The 20,830-nt window shown below is 43.6% G+C and overlaps 1 protein-coding gene and 1 non-coding gene across 7 annotated transcripts in view; both read left to right on the top strand.

Moving 5' to 3' along the window:
• The window catches only part of UBR4 (ubiquitin protein ligase E3 component n-recognin 4), a 130,783-nt gene that overhangs the window by 16,033 nt on the left and 93,920 nt on the right, over positions 1-20,830 (top strand). For all 6 annotated transcript variants that reach the window (XM_066375240.1, XM_066375243.1, XM_066375239.1 and 3 more), the window contains exons 9-20: positions 2,004-2,128; positions 2,649-2,708; positions 2,892-3,082; positions 6,437-6,536; positions 6,668-6,805; positions 7,608-7,725; positions 9,412-9,599; positions 12,076-12,235; positions 12,341-12,426; positions 16,029-16,198; positions 18,744-19,026; positions 19,637-19,772. In XM_066375240.1, the coding sequence (XP_066231337.1) occupies positions 2,004-2,128; positions 2,649-2,708; positions 2,892-3,082; positions 6,437-6,536; positions 6,668-6,805; positions 7,608-7,725; positions 9,412-9,599; positions 12,076-12,235; positions 12,341-12,426; positions 16,029-16,198; positions 18,744-19,026; positions 19,637-19,772 (1,755 nt within the window). The remainder of the gene's footprint in view (positions 1-2,003; positions 2,129-2,648; positions 2,709-2,891; positions 3,083-6,436; positions 6,537-6,667; positions 6,806-7,607; positions 7,726-9,411; positions 9,600-12,075; positions 12,236-12,340; positions 12,427-16,028; positions 16,199-18,743; positions 19,027-19,636; positions 19,773-20,830) is intronic.
• Positions 5,965-6,127, top strand: LOC136401733 (U1 spliceosomal RNA). Its single transcript, XR_010750737.1, has one exon. It is a non-coding gene; the product is annotated as a U1 spliceosomal RNA (small nuclear RNA).

The following is a 20,830-nucleotide window of genomic DNA, read 5'->3' as shown; positions in this document are numbered from 1 at the left end:
TGGAATTATTTTCATAATCTTAAAAAATAATAATAAATAAAGTAAAATAAAATAATTAAAATGTCTTTTAAGCCCTGGCCAGTGGTGCAGTGGTAGAGTGCTGTCCCAGAGCACCAAGGTCGATGCTTTGATGCTAGGGGTCAATAGTTCAATCCCGGAGTTTTTGGCTTGAGCGTGGGGTCACCAGTTCAGAGATGGGGTCACTGATCCTGGGGTTGCCAGCCAGATTCCAAGGGCACCAACTCAATCTCAGGGGTACCAACCCCTAGGTCACTGATTGAGCCCCGGTCAGGGCACAGAGGAGAAGCAGTGAATGGCACAACAAAGTGGAACAGCGAGTTGATGTTTCCTTCTTTTCTCTTTCCCATTCTTTCTTTCTCTCTCCGCTTTCTTCTCTCTCTCAAAAAAAATATATTTTAAAATAAATAGATTTTATTTTTATTTTTATTGTTGAATTTTTCTGAAGTTAGAAGTGGGGAGGCAGTCAGACAGACCCCTGCATGCGCCTGACCAGGATCCACCCGGCACGCCCACCAGGGGGTGATGCTCGGCCCATGTAGGGCATTGCTCCGTTGCAACCAGAGCCATTCTAGCGCCTGAGGCAGAGACAATGGAGCCCGTCCTCAGTAACTGGGCCAACTTTGCTCCAATGAAGCCTTGGCTGCGGGAGAGGAAGAGAGAGATAGAGAGAAAGGAGAGAGGGAAGGGTGGAGAAGCAGATGGGCGCTTCTGTGTGCCCTGGCCAGGAATCAAACCCGGGACTTCCACATGCCGGGCTGACGCTCTACCGCTGAACAAACTGGCCAGGATCATAGATTTTATTTTTAAAGCACTTTTAGATTTACAGAAAAAGTGAGCGTATTGTAGAGAGTTCCATAGGAGTAGAAACTAAGTTCTCCCTTCCCTTCCCCATACACAGTTTCCCTTATTAACATAGTGCATTAATACGATACATTTGTTGTAATTGATGAACTATTATTGATATATTATTAACTGAAGTTCATAGTTTAAATTAGTGTGCCCTCTTTGTGTTGTACAGTTATGTGTTGTTTCTTTTTTTCTTTTTCTTTTGATTTTTTTTAGAGAGAGAGAGAGACAGGAAAGGAGAGAGATGAGAAACATCAATTCATAGTTGCTTCACTTTAGTTGTTTAATGATTACTTTCTCATATGTGCCTTGACCAGGGGGTTCCAGCCGAACCAGTGACCCCTTTCTCAAGCCAGTGACCTTGGGCTCAAGCCAGCAACCATGGGGTCATGTCTGATCCCACGCTCAAGCCAAATGAGCTTGTGCTCAAGTTAGCAACCTTAGGGTTTCAAACCTGGGACCTCAGCGTCCCAGGTTGACACTCTGTCCACTGACCAGTTAGTGTATTTGCACTGATGTGTAATATTCTGTGTCTGTTATCATTGTGTCGTACAGAATAGTTTCACTGCCCTAAAAATGCCCCATTTTCCACCTAGTAATGCCTCTCCCCATCCCTAACCTCTAGTAACCACTGATGTGTTTACTGTTATCCTAGTTTTACCTTTTCCAGAATATTATAGTTAGACTCAACTATATCATATATAGTTTATTTGGACTGGCATTTGTTTGTTTGTTTTTGCTTAGACTGTGCATTTAAGTTTCCTCCATGCCTTCTTGTGACTTGATAGCTCATCTCTTTTACTGCTGACTGATATTCCTTGTATGGGTAGCACAGTTTGTTTATCCATTCACCTTCTGAAGGATATCTTGATTGCTTCTATTTTTTGGCAATTATGAATAAAGCTGCTATAAACATTCATGTGCCAGTTTTTGTATGGACGGAAGTTTTCAGCTCATTTAGGTAATAGAAAATGATGCTGGACCTTATGGTAGGACTGTGTTTAGTCTTATTCTTAAGGAATTTACTTTCGGTAATCAAATCATTGACTGACTTGTGAGTGGGTTGTGTTTTTGTTTGTTTTGATGGATTCTTGGGACCATGCCATGATTGGAATCTGTGCATCTTTGTTTTCCAGGTGTGAGTGTGGCAACCTGCATGGCCATCCTTCACGTGGGTAGCACTCAGCAAGTGCGCACAGGGTCCACGAGCTCCAAAGAAGAAGACTATGAGAGCGATGCGGCGACGATCGTCCAGAAATGTGTAAGTCCGGCCCCTGGGGTTGCGGGTACCTTGAGTGTTCCAATGAGGAGAGGTGACCAGTTCCACAAGGACATGGAGTGCTCTCCACACCTCTCTTCCTTGGGTAGTAGCTCTGAGAGGTAGGCACTCAGTTTGTTTGGCAGACTGGGTGACCTGCAGAAAGCACTGCCATATGTATCTGAGGGCTTACCGCGGGTCAGTGTACTTTTGGTGGAGATATGCGCTGCACAAGATAATTTCAGGTGGTGGTGAGCGGATAGGACTAATAAATGAGGGGAGGTGATCTGGCTGTGCTGGGCCTGGGGTGTCGCTTTAGATTAGGTGGAGGGCACAGCTCCGAGTGAACGGAAAGAGGGAGCCAGTGCCACGAGATGATGAAGGAAGGTGTGATGGAATTGTGTCATTGGAAAGTGACTTGAGGATATTTAACTCGTGAAGATAAATTAATTTAGGTGGAATTTAGCATATAAGGAAATGTATCCACTTGCTCAGATTTTTGCATATGTTTGATATTGAACAGCTTGAAATCTATGACATGATTGGACAAGCAATCTGCAGTTCTCGCCGGGCTGGTGGTGAGGTAAGGAGCATGTTTCTGCTATGTTCCAGTCTCATAGCCTCTGGGATGTGTTCTTATCCTGTAGCCTATGAGATGTCTGTGTTCATATTTTTCTTTTGTGTGTTTTTCTTTTTTTATTTTTCAATTACAGTTGACCATCAGTATTATATTAGTTTCAGGGGTGTCTTGTGCCTTTTTCAACAGCACTATCAGAACTTCCAGTTGCTGGGTGCCTGGTGCTTGTTAAACAGCCTTTTCCTCATATTGAACCTCAGTCCTACCGCCTTGGCCGATAAGGGGAAGGAGAAAGACCCACTGGCTGCGCTCCGAGTCAGAGACATCCTTGCTCGTATGAAAGAGGGCGTGGGCTCCCCTAAGCTGGGGCCTGGAAAGGGGTATGTGTCCACCTGACTGCCGCTCACTTTGCTTTGTTTCCCTGACATGTTTCCTTGGTGGGGCTGGTTTAATTCTCCTCATCTCTGCATCGGGGGAAAGTTTGAGATTGTGATTAAGTGTTCTGTCTACATCATAGCTGGTGTGATTTTGGATAATTCACTCATTTTCTCTGATTTTGTTTCCTCATCTGTAAGAAGGGGAAAATATCTGTATAATATATATAAAATATTTTAGGATTTTTATGACGTTCAAATCAGGAAAAAAATACTTTTGTATAATGGGCTTGGTTGATTTGGAGGTGATTACTCAAAATATGACATCAGAATTTGTGCCTCTGAAGTGGGGCTTCTTTCAGGCCTTCCTGGCTTGCTTCTTAAAACATTTGCTACTGTTTTGATGAAATCTGGGCATTTGATCCTACTTGCTAGAAGGAAGTGAAAGGGAGGACTTCTGTGCTGGTCGAGGTTTTGTTCTCTAAGCCCAGGTGTTTCTGCATTTTATCTATTCCCTGGGTTCCAGCTGTGTGCTGGGCTCTGTTGCACAATCAGTGTCCTTGCTTTATGGAGTTTATTTTTTAACCGGAATGACAGTGAACAAGTTTTCTAAGTTCGTAATAGATTACTACACATGAGTGTTGTGAGGAAAAATAAGCCAGAGCAAGGGACTAGAGCAGGGGTCTCAAACTCAACTCAGCATGTGGGCCGCAGAGCAAGATCACAGCCGTTCGGCAAATACAAGTAGGCCCCTAGGCTTACTTAATTTTATCCAAAATATTTTGAACTTCGTGGATTAGTCTGCGGGCCGCATAAAATTGTTCGGTGGGCCGCATGCGGCCCGCGGGCCGCGAGTTTGAGACCCCTGGACTAGAGAGTGACGGGCTGTTGCTTTAGTTAGAATGGTCAGGAAAGAGCTTTGACTTTGAAGACAAGATGCAGAGCACACATGTGACGTGACAGAGTGAGCCATGCCGGTACTTGGGGTAGAGTTATGCAGGTTTGGAGGTGGACGTATGGTTTGGCACTTTCCAGGCTCAATAAGTGCAGTATGGTTAGAGTGGAGCAATTGAGGAGGGAGAGTGGTAGCCAGGACCAGATCACGTAGGGCCAAGTGTAATCTGTAGGTGTAGGAGGTTTTCAACAGGGGAGTGGTATGATCTGCTTCATTTGTAATTTGAGAATCCAGCTCTATGTGGAGAAGAGACTGCAGGGTTATTGGACAGGAAGGAGGCAAAACAGGAAGCTAATGCATGATGCCAGGCGAGAGAGGAAGGAGCCTTGGGAGAGAGTGGTGGTTGTAAAGGCAGAGGAGAGGTCAAACTGTTGTGCACTGAAGGGATAGCTGGTGAGATTTGCTGGTGGCATAGATGTTTGTTTTTTGTTTTTTTTTTTTTAATTTAGACAAATTTAACAGGGTGACATTGGTCAACCAGAGTACATAGATTTAGAGAAAACATCTCCACATTATTTAGACAGTCGATTATGCTGTATACCCATCACCCAAAGTCAAATAAATCAACCTCTGTCACCCTATATTTTGTTTCTCTTTAAGCCTCTCCCCTCCCCTCAAGGCTTATATATTGATAGTAAAAAATGTGACATCAGAATTTTTTGGCATGAGAAAAACTGGGTTGTGTAATTTACTGAGCTAAGGAACACCAGCTAGGAGTTCACTGGGAAGCAGGAAGGGGAAGAACTAAGAAATTTAATCTTGGCCATACTGAGTTTGAGATGACTGTCCGACTTCTCTGTGAGATGGTGAGGAGGCAGCAGAGTGTTTGAGTATGGGATTCAAGGAGGAAGTCAAAATCTGAATCTCATTCTAAAAGTTTCTCACTGATTACTTCTTTGGCCCCAGGATCTGTGTTAGTCTGGAATTCTTTGATGAGCAAGAAATAGATGTTATTTCTAAGAGACATAAACTTGATAGTCATGCAAATATATGTTAAATTGTATCTAAAGTGCATTGTAATAGGGACATTTGACTTTGGTCTTAAAAGTCAAGGTAGGGTTCTGAGGAAGTGTTCTGAAATAAGCGTTGAGACGGTGGGCAGTACAGTCATGCAGTGCATAAGAATATTTGGGACAACAGACTGCATATATAACAATGGTGTACCACGTAGCCTCGGTGTGTTGTAGTCTGTATCATCTACATTTGTGTAAGTGCACTCTGTAACGGTCTTACAACAATGAAATTGCATTTCTCAGAACCTATCCCTGTTGGTCAGCAGCGTGTGACAGTAGATAGTAGGCAGAGGAGGGAGGTAAATGCATTCCAGAGAGAAGAGCAGTTTGTGATATTGTGAGTTTATCTTTACTCTTGTCCCTTGTAAAGGGAAATGGGAGAATACCAGAAAGTGCCTGTCTTAGAAGTAACAGTTACCTTTTAAAAATGGCTATTGTTTCTTGAGATTAAAAAGAGTACACGTGCATTTTATAAGTGTAAGAATGAGAGGGCACTCCATCACCAGATGTGCAGGCTTTATTAGAGGAGAAAGACCTGCCAGGGCACTCCTCCAGGAGAAGTGCACCGGGTTACAGACTAGGGGTGAGTTATATAGTGTTTGGGAGAGCCTGAGGGGATACTGAGGCAAAAGTTCTGGTATGTCCCTAATGCTCCTCCTTGGGGGGCTTCGAGCATGTGGGTGTTGAATCAAAAATCCTGGTATGTCTGGAGCCCCTCTTTGGGGCGGCTTGTCAGCTTTTTGGAATTCCTCAGTCTCAGGGGCGATAGTCCAGTAAGGGTGAGGTCTGACAGATAAGCGGAACATCAAGAGGGCAGTTTGGAATACACATATCTATCAATAAGCTACAAACCATATGAAAGAAAAAGAAGAACCACTCGAATTGTTAAACATTCTGCCATTCTTCTGTCAGCATCTTTAATACATACCTGGCGGGGGAGATACTATGATCACGCAGATGGTTTTCCCAGGGCGAGGCTCATGCATTGCACTCCCGATGTGCTGACCTTTGCGATTTCTCCAAATGTGGGCAACTCAGCTGCATAATTTGTGGTAGTGGGGACTGCATTTGCCCTTTCCCCTGGGGAGAAAATGTCAGCATCTTCACATGACCCAGTTGCTTTGAATTGATTAAAATTTAAAACTTTGTAGATTTGGAAATTTCTTCTAGTCCTGGAGTTCTTAACCCAAAGCCTGTGGGTGGACTTCAGGGAATCGTGCACTTCTGAAAATACATGTAGATTTTGTGTGTTTGTGCACTTTGTTTTTCCTGGGGAAAGTTCCATAGATTCTGAAAGGGGTCTAGGACCCCAAAATGGCTAGAGCCAGTTTTTAAGTTTGTAATTCATTATGAGTTGTCTTAAGGTTGGTGTTTTCCCTTTTTTGTGTGTAGGCATCAGGGATTTGGGGTGCTCTCAGTAATTTTGGCAAACCATGCTGTCAAGCTGTTAACATCCCTCTTTCAAGACCTGCAAGTGGAGGCTCTGCACAAGGTGAGGGACTGTGCTCAGGGAATTGGTGCACTGGTGGCTGGTCCACTCCTGGGTGAGCTAGTGTGAGCTCTCAGACCAGTTGTTATTTCCTGATAACTCATACATTAATTCTCTTTTGGTATTTACCTCAGGATTGGGAGACAGATGGACCCCCTGCGGTCCTGAACATTATGGCCCAGAGCACCTCCATACAGAGGATTCAACGGCTGATTGACTCTGTCCCACTGACGAACTTGTTGTTGACATTACTGTCAACTTCGTACAGAAAGGTGGGTGGGATCATGCCATTGGTAATTGAGAAGATCTTATATAACCTCAGAATGAGTTAGATTGACTATACACTGTGGACTTTATAAACACCAGGTCTGTGGTAGTAGTTTTAAAGATGAGAGGAATTCATAATTGATTCCAAACATCTGAATCAGCTGTCGGTTATTAGCATGGTACACGTGGCTACTTGATTTGTGACAATTGGCATGTTGAAGCAAAAACATACAGGACACTATGGAAATACTCCTTTGTTAGTTCTTGTCCGTATCTGTGGTTTTGAAGTGTTTTTGTAGGATAAAGTGATGAGTGGCCTGAAGGGAGGCATTAGGAGAGCTACTTGGATTTAGATAAAAGATTAATAAGACCCCGGCCAGTTGACTTAGTAGGTAGAATGTTGGCCTGGTGTATGGATGTCCTGGGTTTGATTCCTGGTCAGGACACACAAGAGAAGCAACCATCTCTTTTTCTTCCCCTTCTTCTCCCCTCTTGCAGCCAGTGGCTTGATTGATTCAAGCGTCAGCCCTGAGTGCTGAGGATACCTTGGTTGGTTTGAGATTGTCAGCCTAAGGCACTAAAAATAGCTTGGTTGATTTGAGCATCAGCCCCAAACTGGGGTTGCTAGGTAGACCCCAGTCGGGGTGCATGCAGGAGTCTGTATCACTATCTTCCCTCTTTTCACTTAATAAAAAAAGAAAGAAAAAAGGATAAGGCACACAGAATACTTTTCAAGTGGTGAATGAGATGAAGTAGGATGGCTCCAGTTTGTGATTGTCACTCACACAAAGCTCACTGTTTGCCTAGGCATGTGTGCTGCAGCGCCAAAGGAAGGGCTCCATGAGCAGCGATGCCAGCGCCTCTACTGACTCAAACACCTACTACGAGGATGATTTCAGCAGCACAGAGGAGGACAGCAGCCAAGGTAGAGGCTTGTTTATTCTGTCTCCCAGGAGATGGCCTACAGCATGCAGCAGGAAGTTTCCCTGGTGATTCCTCCAGTTTCCTGTTACCATTTCTCTCAGTGGCCTAGCCTGGATCTTGGTTTTATGTTTACTCAAAGGTGACATGTTATTAAAAAGCTGAGCTGGCCTGACCAGGCGGTGGCGCAGTGGATAGAGCGTCGGACTGGGATGCGGAAGACCAAGGTTCAAGACCCCGAGGTCGCCAGCTTGAGCGCGGGCTCATCTGGTTTGAGCAAAAGCTCACCAGCTTAGACCCAAGGTCGCTGGCTCCAGTAAGGGGTTACTCGATCTGCTGAAGGCCCACGGTCAAGGCACATATGAAAAAGCAATCAATGGCCTGACCAGGTGGTGGCGCAGTGGATAGAGCATCGGACTGGGATGCGGAAGGACCCAGGTTCGAGACCCCGAGGTCGCCAGCTTGAGCGCGGGCTCATCTGGCTTGAGCAAAGAGCTCACCAGCTTGGACCCAAGGTCTCTGGCTCCAGCAGGGGGTTACTCGGTCTGCTGAAGGCCCGCGGTCAAGGCACATATGAGAAAGCAATCAATGAACAACTAAGAAGGCGCAACGCGCAATGAGAAACTGATGATTGATGCTTCTCATCTCTCTCCATTCCTGTCTGTCTGTCCCTGTCTATCTCTGCCTCTGTAAAAAAAAAAAAAAAAAAAAGAAAAAGCAATCAATGAACAACTAAGGTGTCGCAACAAAAAACTAATGATTGATGTGATTGCTGCTTCTCATCTCTCTTCGTTCCTGTCTGTCCCTGTCTATCCCTCTCTCTGACTCTGTCTCTGTAAAAAACAAAAAACAAAAAACCCAACCAAACAAACAAAAAAACTGAGCTGTTTGAAGACTGGGTGATAAAGACTAGTACCGGCAGAGCCCAGGTTGCTTTTCAGTCCTTTTCTTCCAAAATCAGTATGCATCACAGTTATGACTGCCTTTCGTGGTAACCCATTTTTTGAACTGTTCTGAGCTTTCCCACACAAACACAAGAAGTGTGAGAGGTGTTTGCTTTGGCTGCTGTCATAGCTGTGTGGCCAGGGGAAGTTTAGGGAGAGAAACTCCAGACTGTTGTCATGAACAACAGGGCAAAACTAGCATTCCCTCTACCTTGGTTTCAAGAGCAATTGGAAACAGTAAATATTTCAGATTCTTTATAATCAGGTCTGTGAGAGCCAAGTACAGTATTGCAAAAGGCATGATTCTTGTCTTAGGGTTTACAGTTGATAAGCAAGTAAAAATTTGTTCTGAAAAATATTTGGTTTATTGCCAGTAAAATAAAGTGAGATTGTTTCTCTTCCTTTGTTGGGCTCCATTAAAAAATATCAGTTTACAACAAAGAAAAAAATATATCAGTTTTATTGAGGTAAAATTTACATAAAATAAAATGCTCCCATTTTATGTATACACATTTAGATGCTTTTAAAAATGCTTAAAATTTTTTTTCAGTTACGGTTGACATACAATATTATGTTGGTTTCAGGTATAAAAACATAGATGAGTTTTGACAAATTTATGCAATTGTGTAACTACCACCACAATCAAGATATCCTTGTGTTCCTTTTGACCTACTCATGTTTTTAAAGAGCAGGTATACTAACATTAAAAAATTATGATTTTTGTTCTTTTCTCTTTCTCTGTTCAGATGATGACAGTGAGCCTATTTTGGGACAGTGGTTTGAAGAGACCATCTCCCCCAGTAAAGAGAAAGTGGCACCTCCACCTCCTCCTCCACCCCCTCCGCTGGAGAGCTCGCCTAGAGTTAAAAGCCCCAGTAAGCAAGCCCCTGGAGAGAAGGGCAACATTTTGGCCAGTCGCAAAGATCCAGAGTTGGTAAGAGTGGATTTCTGAAGGGGTACAAAAAGCAGATTCTTTGAACTAAAACATTTGTAGGATGCAAAACTGTAACTTCTAAAGATATTTTTACTTAGGATTTAAATGTATTTATTGACTATGCTTGATTAAGTAACTTGTATTCTTGGTGTTGTTACTCTGAGGGTTAGTAACACAGTCTTTTTATTTTTTTATTTTTTATTTTTTTTAAACACAGTCTTTTTTGTTTGTTTCTTTCTGTTTTTTTAATTTTGTGACAGACAGAGGGACAGATAGAGACAGATAGACAGGAAGGGAGAGAGATGAGAAGCATCAAGTCTTTGTTGCGGCACCTCAGTTGTTCATTGATTGCTTTCTTATATGTGCCTTGACCGGGACGCTACAGCAGACCGAGTGACCCCTTGCTCAAGCCAGTGACCTTGGGCTTCAAGCCAGCGACCATGGGGTCATGTCTATGATCTCATACTCAAGCTAGCGACCCCGCACTCAAGCTGGTGAGCCCGCGCTCAAGCCAGATGAGCCCATGCTCAAGCCAGCGACCTCGTAGTTTTGAATCTGGGTCCTCTTCTTCCAAGTCTGATGCTCTGTCCACTGTGCCACCACCTGGTCAGACAGTCACACAGTCTTTGGAATTAAACAGAAGTGAGTTTCAATCCTACTTCTTTCACTTCTGGCTTTATGACTTTAGGCAAGAATCTGAGCTTCTCTTTGCCTCAGTTTTGTCTTTTATTGTAAGAGAGTGATTGTATCTGTCTCTTGAGGGTGTTGTGAAGAATTGACCAGGCGGTGGCGCAGTGGATAGAGTGTCGGACTGGGATGCGGAGGACCCAGGTTCGAGACCTGGAGGTTGCCAGCTTGAGTGCGGGCTCATCTGGCTTAAGCGAAAAGCTCACCAGCTTGGACCCTAGGTCGCTGGCTTGAGCAAGGGGTTACTCAGTCTGCCGAAGGTCCACGGTCAAGGCATATATGAGAAAGCAATCAATGAACAACTAAGATGTCGCAATGAAAGACTGATGATTGATGCTTCTCGTCTTTCTCCATTCCTGTCTGTCTGTCCCTGTCTATCCCTCTCTCTGATTCTCTCTCTTCCTGTAGAGAAAAAAAAAAAAGAGTAAATAAAAAGAATTAAAGAGCCATTAGCATAGGCCTAGTACATAGTAAGTTCTTGCGGATGGGTTTTCTAACCAGCATTTTTTTTTTTTTTGTATTTTTCTGAAGCTAGAAACGGGGAGGCAGTCAGACAGACTCCCGCATGCGCCTGACCGGGATCCACCTGGCACGCCCACCAGGGGGCGATGCTCTGCCCATCCGGGGCGTCGCTCTGTAGCGACCAGAGCCACTCCAGCGCCTGGGGCAGAGGCCAAGGAGCCATCCCCAGCGCCCGGGCCATCTTTTGCTCCAATGGAGCCTTGGCTGTGGGGAGGGGAAGAGAGACAGAAAGGAAGGAGAGGGGGCGGGGTGGAGAAGCAGATGGGCATTTCTCCTGTGTGCCCTGGCCGGGAATCGAACCTGGGACTTCGCACGCCAGGCCGACGCTCTACCACTGAGCCAACCGGCCAGGGCCTCTAACCAGCATTTATTGATGATGTACAGTGGTACCTTGAGATACGAATTTAACTTGTTCTGTAACTGAGCTCGTAAGTCAGTCAACTCGTACATCAAACTGCCAATACAGGACCCATGCGCCAACATGCCAAATCATGACTCGCATCTCGGAATTTTGCTTGGATCTCGAACAAAAATACAGACCGAGTTGCAGCTCGTATCTTAAAAATTCGTATGTTGGTCTGTTCGTATCTCAAGGTACCACATCCAATGTGTCAGCCCCTGTTCTGAAGCTGTATCGGCAAACAAGTCAGATACGATTGTTGCTATTGTACAGCCTGGTTTATTCAAGGGTCTGGATTGTGATGGCACAGTGGATAAAGCGTCCATCTGGAATGCTGAGGTTGCCAGTTCAAAACCCTAGGCTTGCCCAGTTAAGGCACATATGAGAAGCAACTACTACGTCTTAGTTGATGCTTCCTGCCCCCCCTTCTCTCTTTCTAAAATCAATAAATAAAATCTTAAACATTTATACAATAATTCAGTTTTAATTGAGAACATCCAGGAATTCTGTAATGTTAATATAGGCTTCACAATTAAATGTATTAATAATGTCCTAGCGCTGGACAAATACAGGACCTTGGAGGGGAAAGATATGTGTCAGTCTGTTTAGAAATCCCCTGTCTTTATCCAATGTGTTGTGAAGTCTGTTATACTAAACTGGCTCACTGTTTTGTGTAACTGGTAGAATTTCATAGGAAGGACTAGCATAATTAAACTTACTGCTGTAGGTGATTTCAAATCTGATTTTTAAATTTACTGTGTTTATCGCATGAGGCCTATGGGCATATTTTACTTCCTATTTAAATTCAGGATTTGTAGGGGCTCTAGGCTTCTGAACCTATGTAAGCTTTTTTGTTGTTCTTTTTAGTTCTTAGGCCTGGCTTCCAACATTTTGAACTTCATTACCTCTTCCATGCTGAACTCTCGGAACAACTTTATCCGAAACTATCTGAGTGTATCTCTTTCAGAACACCATATGGCCACCCTGGCCAGTATCATTAAGGAGGTGGACAAAGATGGACTTAAGGGTCAGTAAACAGGATGTTTCTTTCTAATGGAGTTTGGCTGCATGCAGGGTGGTGTGATATGTCAAGTAGCTGCTGGAATGATCGGTTTTCCCGTTTGTCTCTCAGGTTCATCGGATGAAGAGTTCGCTGCTGCTCTGTATCATTTCAACCACTCTCTGGTAACTTCTGACCTCCAATCACCCAACCTGCAGGTTTGTGTGCACTGTGACTGGTCCCGCCAAGAGCTCCCTCCGTTGGCTTCGGCAGGCTGCACTTTTTCTAGTGCTAAGGAACGCAGTTTGTCGTGGGATCCCCACACTGGAAAAGGATGCTGAGAGAGTGTTCTAGAATGTCCCTCTGCCTTCATTAGAATCATTTTAGGAAAAAGAAAATGTCACTCAGGGAATGTAAAGAAAAGGAAAAACTACAAAAACATACAACTTCTGATGACTACCCTGGTAGAAAAATGGACAAAAAAGGGGACAATTTATTAAAAAAACAAATGGCCAACAAACATAAGAAATGTCCATTATTAATCTAAGTAATACAGATGAAAAGGAGTGTGTTGAAGGAACCCGAGTATAGGAGGTAGATGCTTGCATATATACCTGCTTGCAAACCCACCACCAAAGTAAGTCTAGGGTCTCAACCATGGACTTCTAAGTCTTATGCTTTTCTCTTTCCACTGAAGTTGCTGAATTCTAAATCTGAAATTTCTCACTTTGTTAGTTTTATAATAGATATTTATTTTTGCATTTATAGCCCTTAAATCTTTTTTTTTATTTTTTATTTTTTTTATTTTTCTGAAGCTGGAAACAGGAAGGCAATCAGATAGACTCTCGCATGCGCCCGACCGGGATCCACCCGGCACGCCCACCAGGGGGCGATGCTCTGCCCATTGGGGCGTCGCTCACCAGAGCCACTCTAGCGCCTGGGGCAGAGGCCAAGGAGCCATCCTCAGCGCCCCGGGGTGGAGAAGCAGATGGGCGCTTCTCCTGTGTGCCCTGGCCAGGAATCGAACCCGGGACTTCCACACGCCAGGCTGACGCTCTACCACTGAGCCAACCGGCCAGGGCCGCCCTTAAATCTTAAAATTATTTTATTAGTTTTAGTTTTCAAAGCAGTGACATCATGCTCTATATAATCTTTTTAGGCTTTCTTTTTTTACTTAATGTTAATTTAGTAGTTAATTGCCAGGATCTATCTATATTTTTGCATATTTTTGTGGTTCTTGTGTTTTTTATTATTTATTTTAAAAAGTTTATTGACTTTATTGGGATGACATCAATTAATAAAATGATACTTTTTAGCATTTTAAGAATAATTACAGATGTTGTGTGGACATGCAACCTGATTACCCATAGCTGCTGACTTCATGCAGAGCACGGGCTCATCTGGTTTGAGCAAAGCTTGGACCCAAGGTTGCTGGCTTGAGCAAGGGGTTACTCGGTCTGCTGTAGCCCCATGGTCAAGGCTCATATGAGAAAACAATCAATGAACAACTAAAGTGCCACAACGAAGAATTGGTGCTTCTCATCTCTTTTCCTGTCTGCCCCTATCTGTCCCTCTCTCTGTCTCTGTCAAAAAAAAAAAAAGGTTAAAATACAAAATTTTATGTTACACTATTTTATCACAGATATTAATTGTCACTTTTAGTACTAGTTTATTGGTAACACCTACTAAATATTAGCTGCTATCTTTATTTTTTTGTTACTATTATATTTGTTTCACATAGAATTCTCATAATTTAATATTACTATAGTGATCTAGGTTCATTCATTCAATAAGTATTCCTTGAATACTGTTGTAGACACTGAAGAAGTAAAGGTGACTCGTGTTAGTGTGGGATTGTGAGAAAAAGGGGAGGAGATATGGTGTTGATGGAGGACCTTTTGTAGAGCTCATGGGAAATTATTTGAAAGCGGTGAAGGACATGGGGAGGAAGGTGTCTGAGATACTGTCTGGGTTTAAATCCCAAGTGGAGACTAGAAGGGTGCTGTTGTCTTTACCAGAAATAGGGAAGTCAGGGGGGAGGGTTGGCTTGCAAGTAAGAGTGAGACTGCGCGCTTGATTTGCTCACTCCTTGGCTGAAGTCGGCTCAGAGTTTGTATTTACACATGGATTACTTATTTCACATTTACTCAGAATGATTCTTTGGGTTCTGCATGAGGCACATGTGGGAACCGATTGTACACTGAAAGACTGACAAAAAATAGACACAACACAAAAACCTCACCTAAAAAACTGTATGAATGACAGTATAAGGAATATGTTAATCATATATTAAAATATAACCAATATATTAACCATATAATTCATGATTTTTTATTTCATCAAATTCATGATTTTAATTTTTACATGTCTTCTAGTCACTATCTATATAGTTTGCATAGTTTTACAGTTGCAATCAGAATATCGATATGTCTCTTATTTTCTGCTTTTCAAATTTTATATACATACCATTTTTTTATGTTTGCTTTGGTCTTTATGGTTGCCAGTATTATGACTGCATGCCCCTTCAACATTTATATTTTTTTCCTGATTTTTTATTACAATTGTGCTACAGTGTTTATTTTTGCTATGGCTCAAGCATGCTTATTTTTGTGAATTGTTTCTTTGAGTCAAGGATTGAGAAGTTGTTCATAGTTTTGTCAAGCATAGCAATTAAGAATGTAGGTTTTAGCCCTAGCTGAATAGCTCAATTGGTTGGAGCATAGTCCCTAAGTGCAAAGGTTTTGGGTTTGATTCCCGGTCAGGGCAAATGTGGGAACAGATAGATATTCCTTTCTCTCTCCCCCCCCAAAATCAATCAATCAATCAATCAAAAAAAAAAAAAAAAGGAATGTAGGTTTTAGAGGTAAACCTGGCTCTGTTACTTGGTAATCTTGTGACTTTGGTCATTGTCTAAACCAGGCTGCACTGTTTCCTTCATCCGTCAAATGCAGCGCATACCCACCCAACCATTATCGCTCTGGGCACTGAGTGTGACAGCATGTATACAACACTTGCTCATGGGTACTGCCCCAGTACATGTGAACTGCTCGTGATATCTGTGATGCTTTGAATAATTATCTCCAAGAGACCAGGTCCTCTAGGGTGTTTTATAAGAATATAATTGAATTTGGCAGACTTAGAAATTGATCCCATGTCCTGAGGTAACCATGAATTGTGTTTTCTGAAGCCAAGGGAGAAAGCAGGCTTTTGTCTAGTTTCCGTTGGCACCTGCTCAGTGTGTGTGTGTTTGAGAAGATAAGTTGTGGCTTAGATAACCGAGCCGAGAGTCAAGCTCCTTTGGAAGATGTGTCACAATGGGAGGCAGACAGCCCTGGTTAATTCTGGATGCCTTGACATCGTCCCAGCCAAATTTCTCGACTGTGACTCATCTTAATATAAGTTGTTGGACCTACACGCTGTTGGATCTCCCTCTTGAGTGTCATTTATAGCTTGTAACTGATTATGAAAGAAAAAGTGTTCACTAATACAGTTATTCAAGTTTTCTTTGGAAAGCTCAGACTCTTCATGTTCCGTCCATTTGGAATTTTACCCTGAAGCTGCATTCTCGATGTGCTTCTTTTTCAGGCCCCATTTATGACACAAATTAGTGATAGTTGTTAATGAGGTTAGATTAGTAATATTTTCCCTTACATTTTTCTCATTTATTACATGAAATGATCTTTTTCAAAACCACTTTTAAATCTGACTTTTTACATCCTCCTTTATTTAAATACTCCCTCCAGTATTGAAAAGTAACATTAGAGAGCATTAGCCTCCTGTGCTGTCTTTGCTAATGGTCTCTCTCTGTCTTTCATGTCAGAACACACTGCTGCAGCAGCTGGGAGTGGCTCCTTTCTCGGAGGGCCCGTGGCCCCTGTACATCCACCCTCAAAGCCTCTCTGTACTTTCGCGCCTCCTGCTCATCTGGCAACATAAAGCTGGTGCTCAAGGTGACCCCGATGTCTCCGAATGCCTTAAAGTTTGGGACAGGTAAGAAAACACCAAAGGAAGCCCTGTGAAGGTTATTTACCTATGTTTGACTTCTTTGTAGTTAATCTGTGGCTCTGAAGTGGTACCCTAATGATAGTGTGTAAAGTGCTGAGAGTGGAGGAGTGTGCTTCTGATGGAGAGAGTTGGGGGAACACATGCTGTTTAAAAGACAGAAATATGTAAACTGTGGTCTGGAAACACTCTTCCTTCAACACAGAAGGGATTCAGTTGCAATTATGAGACAGAACCCGAGTTGTGAATGTAACCAGTTTTATCCTGACCTGTTTTTTTGTTTTGTTTTTGTACTTTTCTGAAGTGAGAAGCAGGGAGGCAGAGACACAGACTCCCACATGCGCCGACCAGTATCCACTCGGCATGCCCACTAGGGGGCAGTGTTTTGCCCATCTGGGCCATTGTTTTGTTGCAACTGGAGCCATTCTAGCACCTGAGGCAGAGGCCATGGAGTGATCCTCAGTGCCCAGGCCAGCTTTGCTCCAGTGGAGCCTTGGCTGCGGGAAGGGACAAGAGAGATAGAAAGGAGAGGGGGAAGGGTAGAGAAGCAGATGGGCGCTTCTGTGTGCCCTGGCGGCCGTGAATCAAACCCAGGACTTCCACACACCAAGTGTGAGCCAACCAGCCAGGGCCCTGACCTGGTTTTTAAGTGAGAGGAGGGGAGATAGAGAGACAGACTTCTGTATGTGCCCCAACCGGGATCCCCCTGGCAATACCTTTCTGGGGCTGATGATCCAATCAGTGGAGCTATCCTGAACACCTGAGGCCAATGCTTGGGTCAGGCGAACCATCCTCAGCACCTGGGGCCATGATTGAACCAATCGAGCCACTGGCTGTGCTAGAAGAGAGAAAAAAAGGGGAGAGGAAGGGGAAGAGAAGCAGATGGTTGCTTCTCATGTGTGCCGTGACCAGGAATTGAACCCAGAATGTCTATACACTGGGCCAATGCTCTATGTGCAGAGCCAGGAAGGGCCAGGGCCCTGACCTGATTTTTTGAAAGCTAGAGAACAGGGAAGCCAGCTCTTTCCTTGATTGCATTGCTTTCAACATGAAACCACTTAGAGTGACTAACAGTCTTTTTTGGACAACTTTTAAAGAATTTTTTTACTTGGGGGAAGCTCAGATTAATCATCTAAATCCTCTTTAGATGGACCTATATTTGCCATTTTTGTTTACAGGGTTAGGAGTCTTCAAAGCAATTTGTTTTCCTAAAAGGCTTTGCTTTTCCCCATCCTATGATCAAATAAATAACTGCTAGATTTGTGAAATCACAACCCCCCTTGAATGCCAGAGACCCTACATTTTTCCTGGTGGAATCTTGTAAAAAGACCAGGAGGTAGTGGGGGGTGGGGATATGATGAGGGAAACCCTTATTAAAACACAAATCTCTTTTCTAATAGCCAAAGGCAGTGGAAACAGTTGGCTGCATTTCTTCCTTTTTTGCATAAAAGCTTTTCCAACAATTTCTCTGAATAGCAGAGAACTGAGTTATTTTCGACTATCATTATGTATGGATTTAACCTGTGTTCTAAACTCTCAAATCAAAAATTAAACTCTAGGCCCTGGCCGGTTGGCTCAGCGGTAGAGCGTCGGCCTGGCGTGCGGGGGACCCGGGTTTGATTCCCGGCCAGGGCACATAGGAGAAGCGCCCATTTGCTTCTCCACCCCCACTCCCCTCCTTCCTCTCTGTCTCTCTCTTCCCTTCCCGCAGCCAAGGCTCCATTGGAGCAAAGATGGCCCAAGCGCTGGGGATGGCTCCTTGGTCTCTGCCCCAGGCACTTTTTGTGGCTCTGGTCGGCAGAGCGACGCCCTGGAGGAGCAGAGCATCGCCCCCTGGTGGGCAGAGCGTCGCCCCTGGTGGGCGTGCCGGGTGGATCCCGGTCGGGCGCATGCGGGAGTCTGTCTGACTGTCTCTCCCCGTTTCCAGCTTCAGGAAATTAAAAAAAAAAGAAAAAAAAGAAAAAAATTAAACTCTAGAATCAATGTATAGGGAAAAGTTATAGTTGTTTTTACCTGACCAGACTTTTAGTTAAAAAGAAAACCCAAACCTCAATGCCTTTTGGGAGTTTGCAGTTTTCTCCGTGATCAGAGATGGCCGGGCAGGTGTTAACATTCCTGTGGCCACCCCTGACACTGCTGAAGGGTTCTTGGGGGGGGGGGGGTTGCTTTTTGTAGCCAAGATTTAGTTTTTATCTTTTGTTTGTATGTAGCTTTTTTTTTAATTAATTTTAATGGGGGGACATTGATAAATCAGGGTACATATGTTCAGAGAAAACATCTCCAGGTTATTTTGACATTTGATTATGTTACATACTTATCACCCAAAGTCACATTGTCTTCTGTCACCTTCTATCTGGTTTTCTTTGTGCCCCTCACCTCCCCTCACCCCCCATGTAGCTTTTTTACTTTCTCAATTTGCTATCTTAATGCCTGGGTTTAAGAAGTTCTCCTCTTTCAGCACTGGACACTCTTAACACTTTGCAGGGCGTTCTGACTTGTCCCACCAGACATACTCTCCTTTTCTCTGTGGTAGATTTTTGTCAACAATGAAGCAGAATGCCCTGCAAGGGGTAGTGCCCAGTGAGACAGAAGACTTGAACGTGGAACACCTGCAGCTGCTCCTTCTCATTTTCCACAACTTCACCGAGAAAGGCCGGCGGGCCATCTTGACCCTTTTTGTGCAGATCATCCAAGAGTTGAGTGCCAACATGGATGCCCAGATGCGCTCAGTGCCTCTCATCCTCGCTCGCCTTCTGTTGATCTTTGATTACCTGCTTCACCAGTACTCCAAAGCCCCTGTGTATCTGTTTGAGCAGGTATGGATGGACATGCTCATTTTGCTTTATTAGCTGTCATTGAGAGCATTCTCTTCTCGAGTTACCATGACCCAAACCAAAATGACCTGCTCACTTTAGGATTTAGATGATTGTTGTGTAAGGAAGTCCACTGGGACTTGTGTCTGTGCACTCACACTTTGTTTAGCCAGTGCAGAATTCTTAATTTGATGTGTTTGTTAAAATTGGGTTATAGGCTCTGTTCACAGGTATCCTTTAACTTAACCTTGCTTTGTCTAGCACAGTGCCCTGAGCACTTACCCTCAGTGAATAGCTGTTACTGGTTGGATGATGGTCGAGATGGTTGAGCAGTAAATTCTATGGATTAGTGAATTACTTTGAAGGGCTCCAAAATGAGGATGGAAAGGCCGGTTAAGGATTATTATACTCAGCTGTTTTAAAATGTTTCATTGAGTACTATTCCCTTTATACTCCAGCAAAAAGATACTTCCCAAAAGAAGTCACAGTAAAATCTAAGATTTTATCTTAATTTGTGAGTTCCCCAAACTTTGATGTATCAGTCTACATCGTGCCTGAGGTAAGAAACAGCATGGTGACTGGTCATCCTTACTTTGGTTATTTGTTTTAACAGGTGCAGCATAACCTGCTCAGTCCTCCTTTTGGGTGGGCAAGTGGATCCCAAGATAGCAACAGCCGCCGGACCACCACTCCCCTCTATCATGGTTTCAAAGAAGTCGAAGAAAACTGGTCCAAGCATTTTTCATCAGGTCAGGAGGAAGACTGTCAATAAGAAACTAGCCCACTGGTTCTCATGGGCAGGATTGAACTTGAAGCGAGGAGACTCCTTGAGGATCTTTGGTCATTGGTTTAGTCTACTCCTATGGGTGGGAAAATACCTGCAGATTTAAAACATTTTCAGAAATAGATGCTCACATAGCCAACTTTTATTTTAAAACAAAAAACATTTAGACACAAGAATTAGGAATCCCTTTGGCCACAGACAACAACATATCTATTCCTGCCACTCAGGATGATTAAATTTAATTTCCCTTAAGAATGTGGTTCTAACTCACAGGAAAAATTTCCTTTTGGGTCAATATTTAGAAAATAATGGGAGCCATGACATTCTTTTAGTGTTTTGAGTTGTCTTTTTTTGTTTTTGTTTTTCTGAAGTGTGAAGCAGGGAGGCAAAGAGACAGACTCCCATATGCGCCCGACCGGGATCCACCTGGCAAATGCACTAGGGGGTGATGCTCTGCCCATCTAGGAAGTTGCTCCATTGCAACCGGAGCCATTCTAGCGCCTGAGGCAGAGGCCAAGGAGCCATCCTCAGTGCCTGGGCCAACTTTGCTCCAATGGAACCTTGGCTGCGGAAGGGGAAGAGAGAGATAGAGAGGAAGGAGAGGGGGAGGGGTGAAGAAGCAGATGGGCGCTTCTCCTGTGTGCCCTGGCCGGGAATCAAATCCAGGACTTCTAAATGCTGGGCCGACACTCTACTTCTTGAGCCAACCGGTCAGGGCCAAATTGTCTGTTCTTTAGATGAGGTACCTCTTTGTTTGTCTTTAGTATGTGTTTGCTCTTATCCTGCACTTGACCTTAGCCAGAAGGATGGGAAGTGATGTTTGTTTTATCCTGAAGATTGTTAGATGTTAAATGTATTCTGTGGAAATTTGTATGAATTGTTCATTTGAATTTACTATAATTGGGATCTCTTATTAGTCTCTTTGATATTGGGGAGATAGCATTTAAGACTATGACAGTCATTCTAATGATATAATTTTGTTGATTAACTTGATCATAGGGTATGTTAACTCCTATAATAGTC

This window comes from Saccopteryx leptura, chromosome 3, assembly GCF_036850995.1.
Source record: "Saccopteryx leptura isolate mSacLep1 chromosome 3, mSacLep1_pri_phased_curated, whole genome shotgun sequence".
NCBI classification, from domain to species: Eukaryota; Metazoa; Chordata; class Mammalia; order Chiroptera; family Emballonuridae; genus Saccopteryx; species Saccopteryx leptura.
The sequence above is the reverse complement of the archived record's forward strand: the minus strand, read 5'-3'. Positions and strand labels throughout refer to the sequence as shown.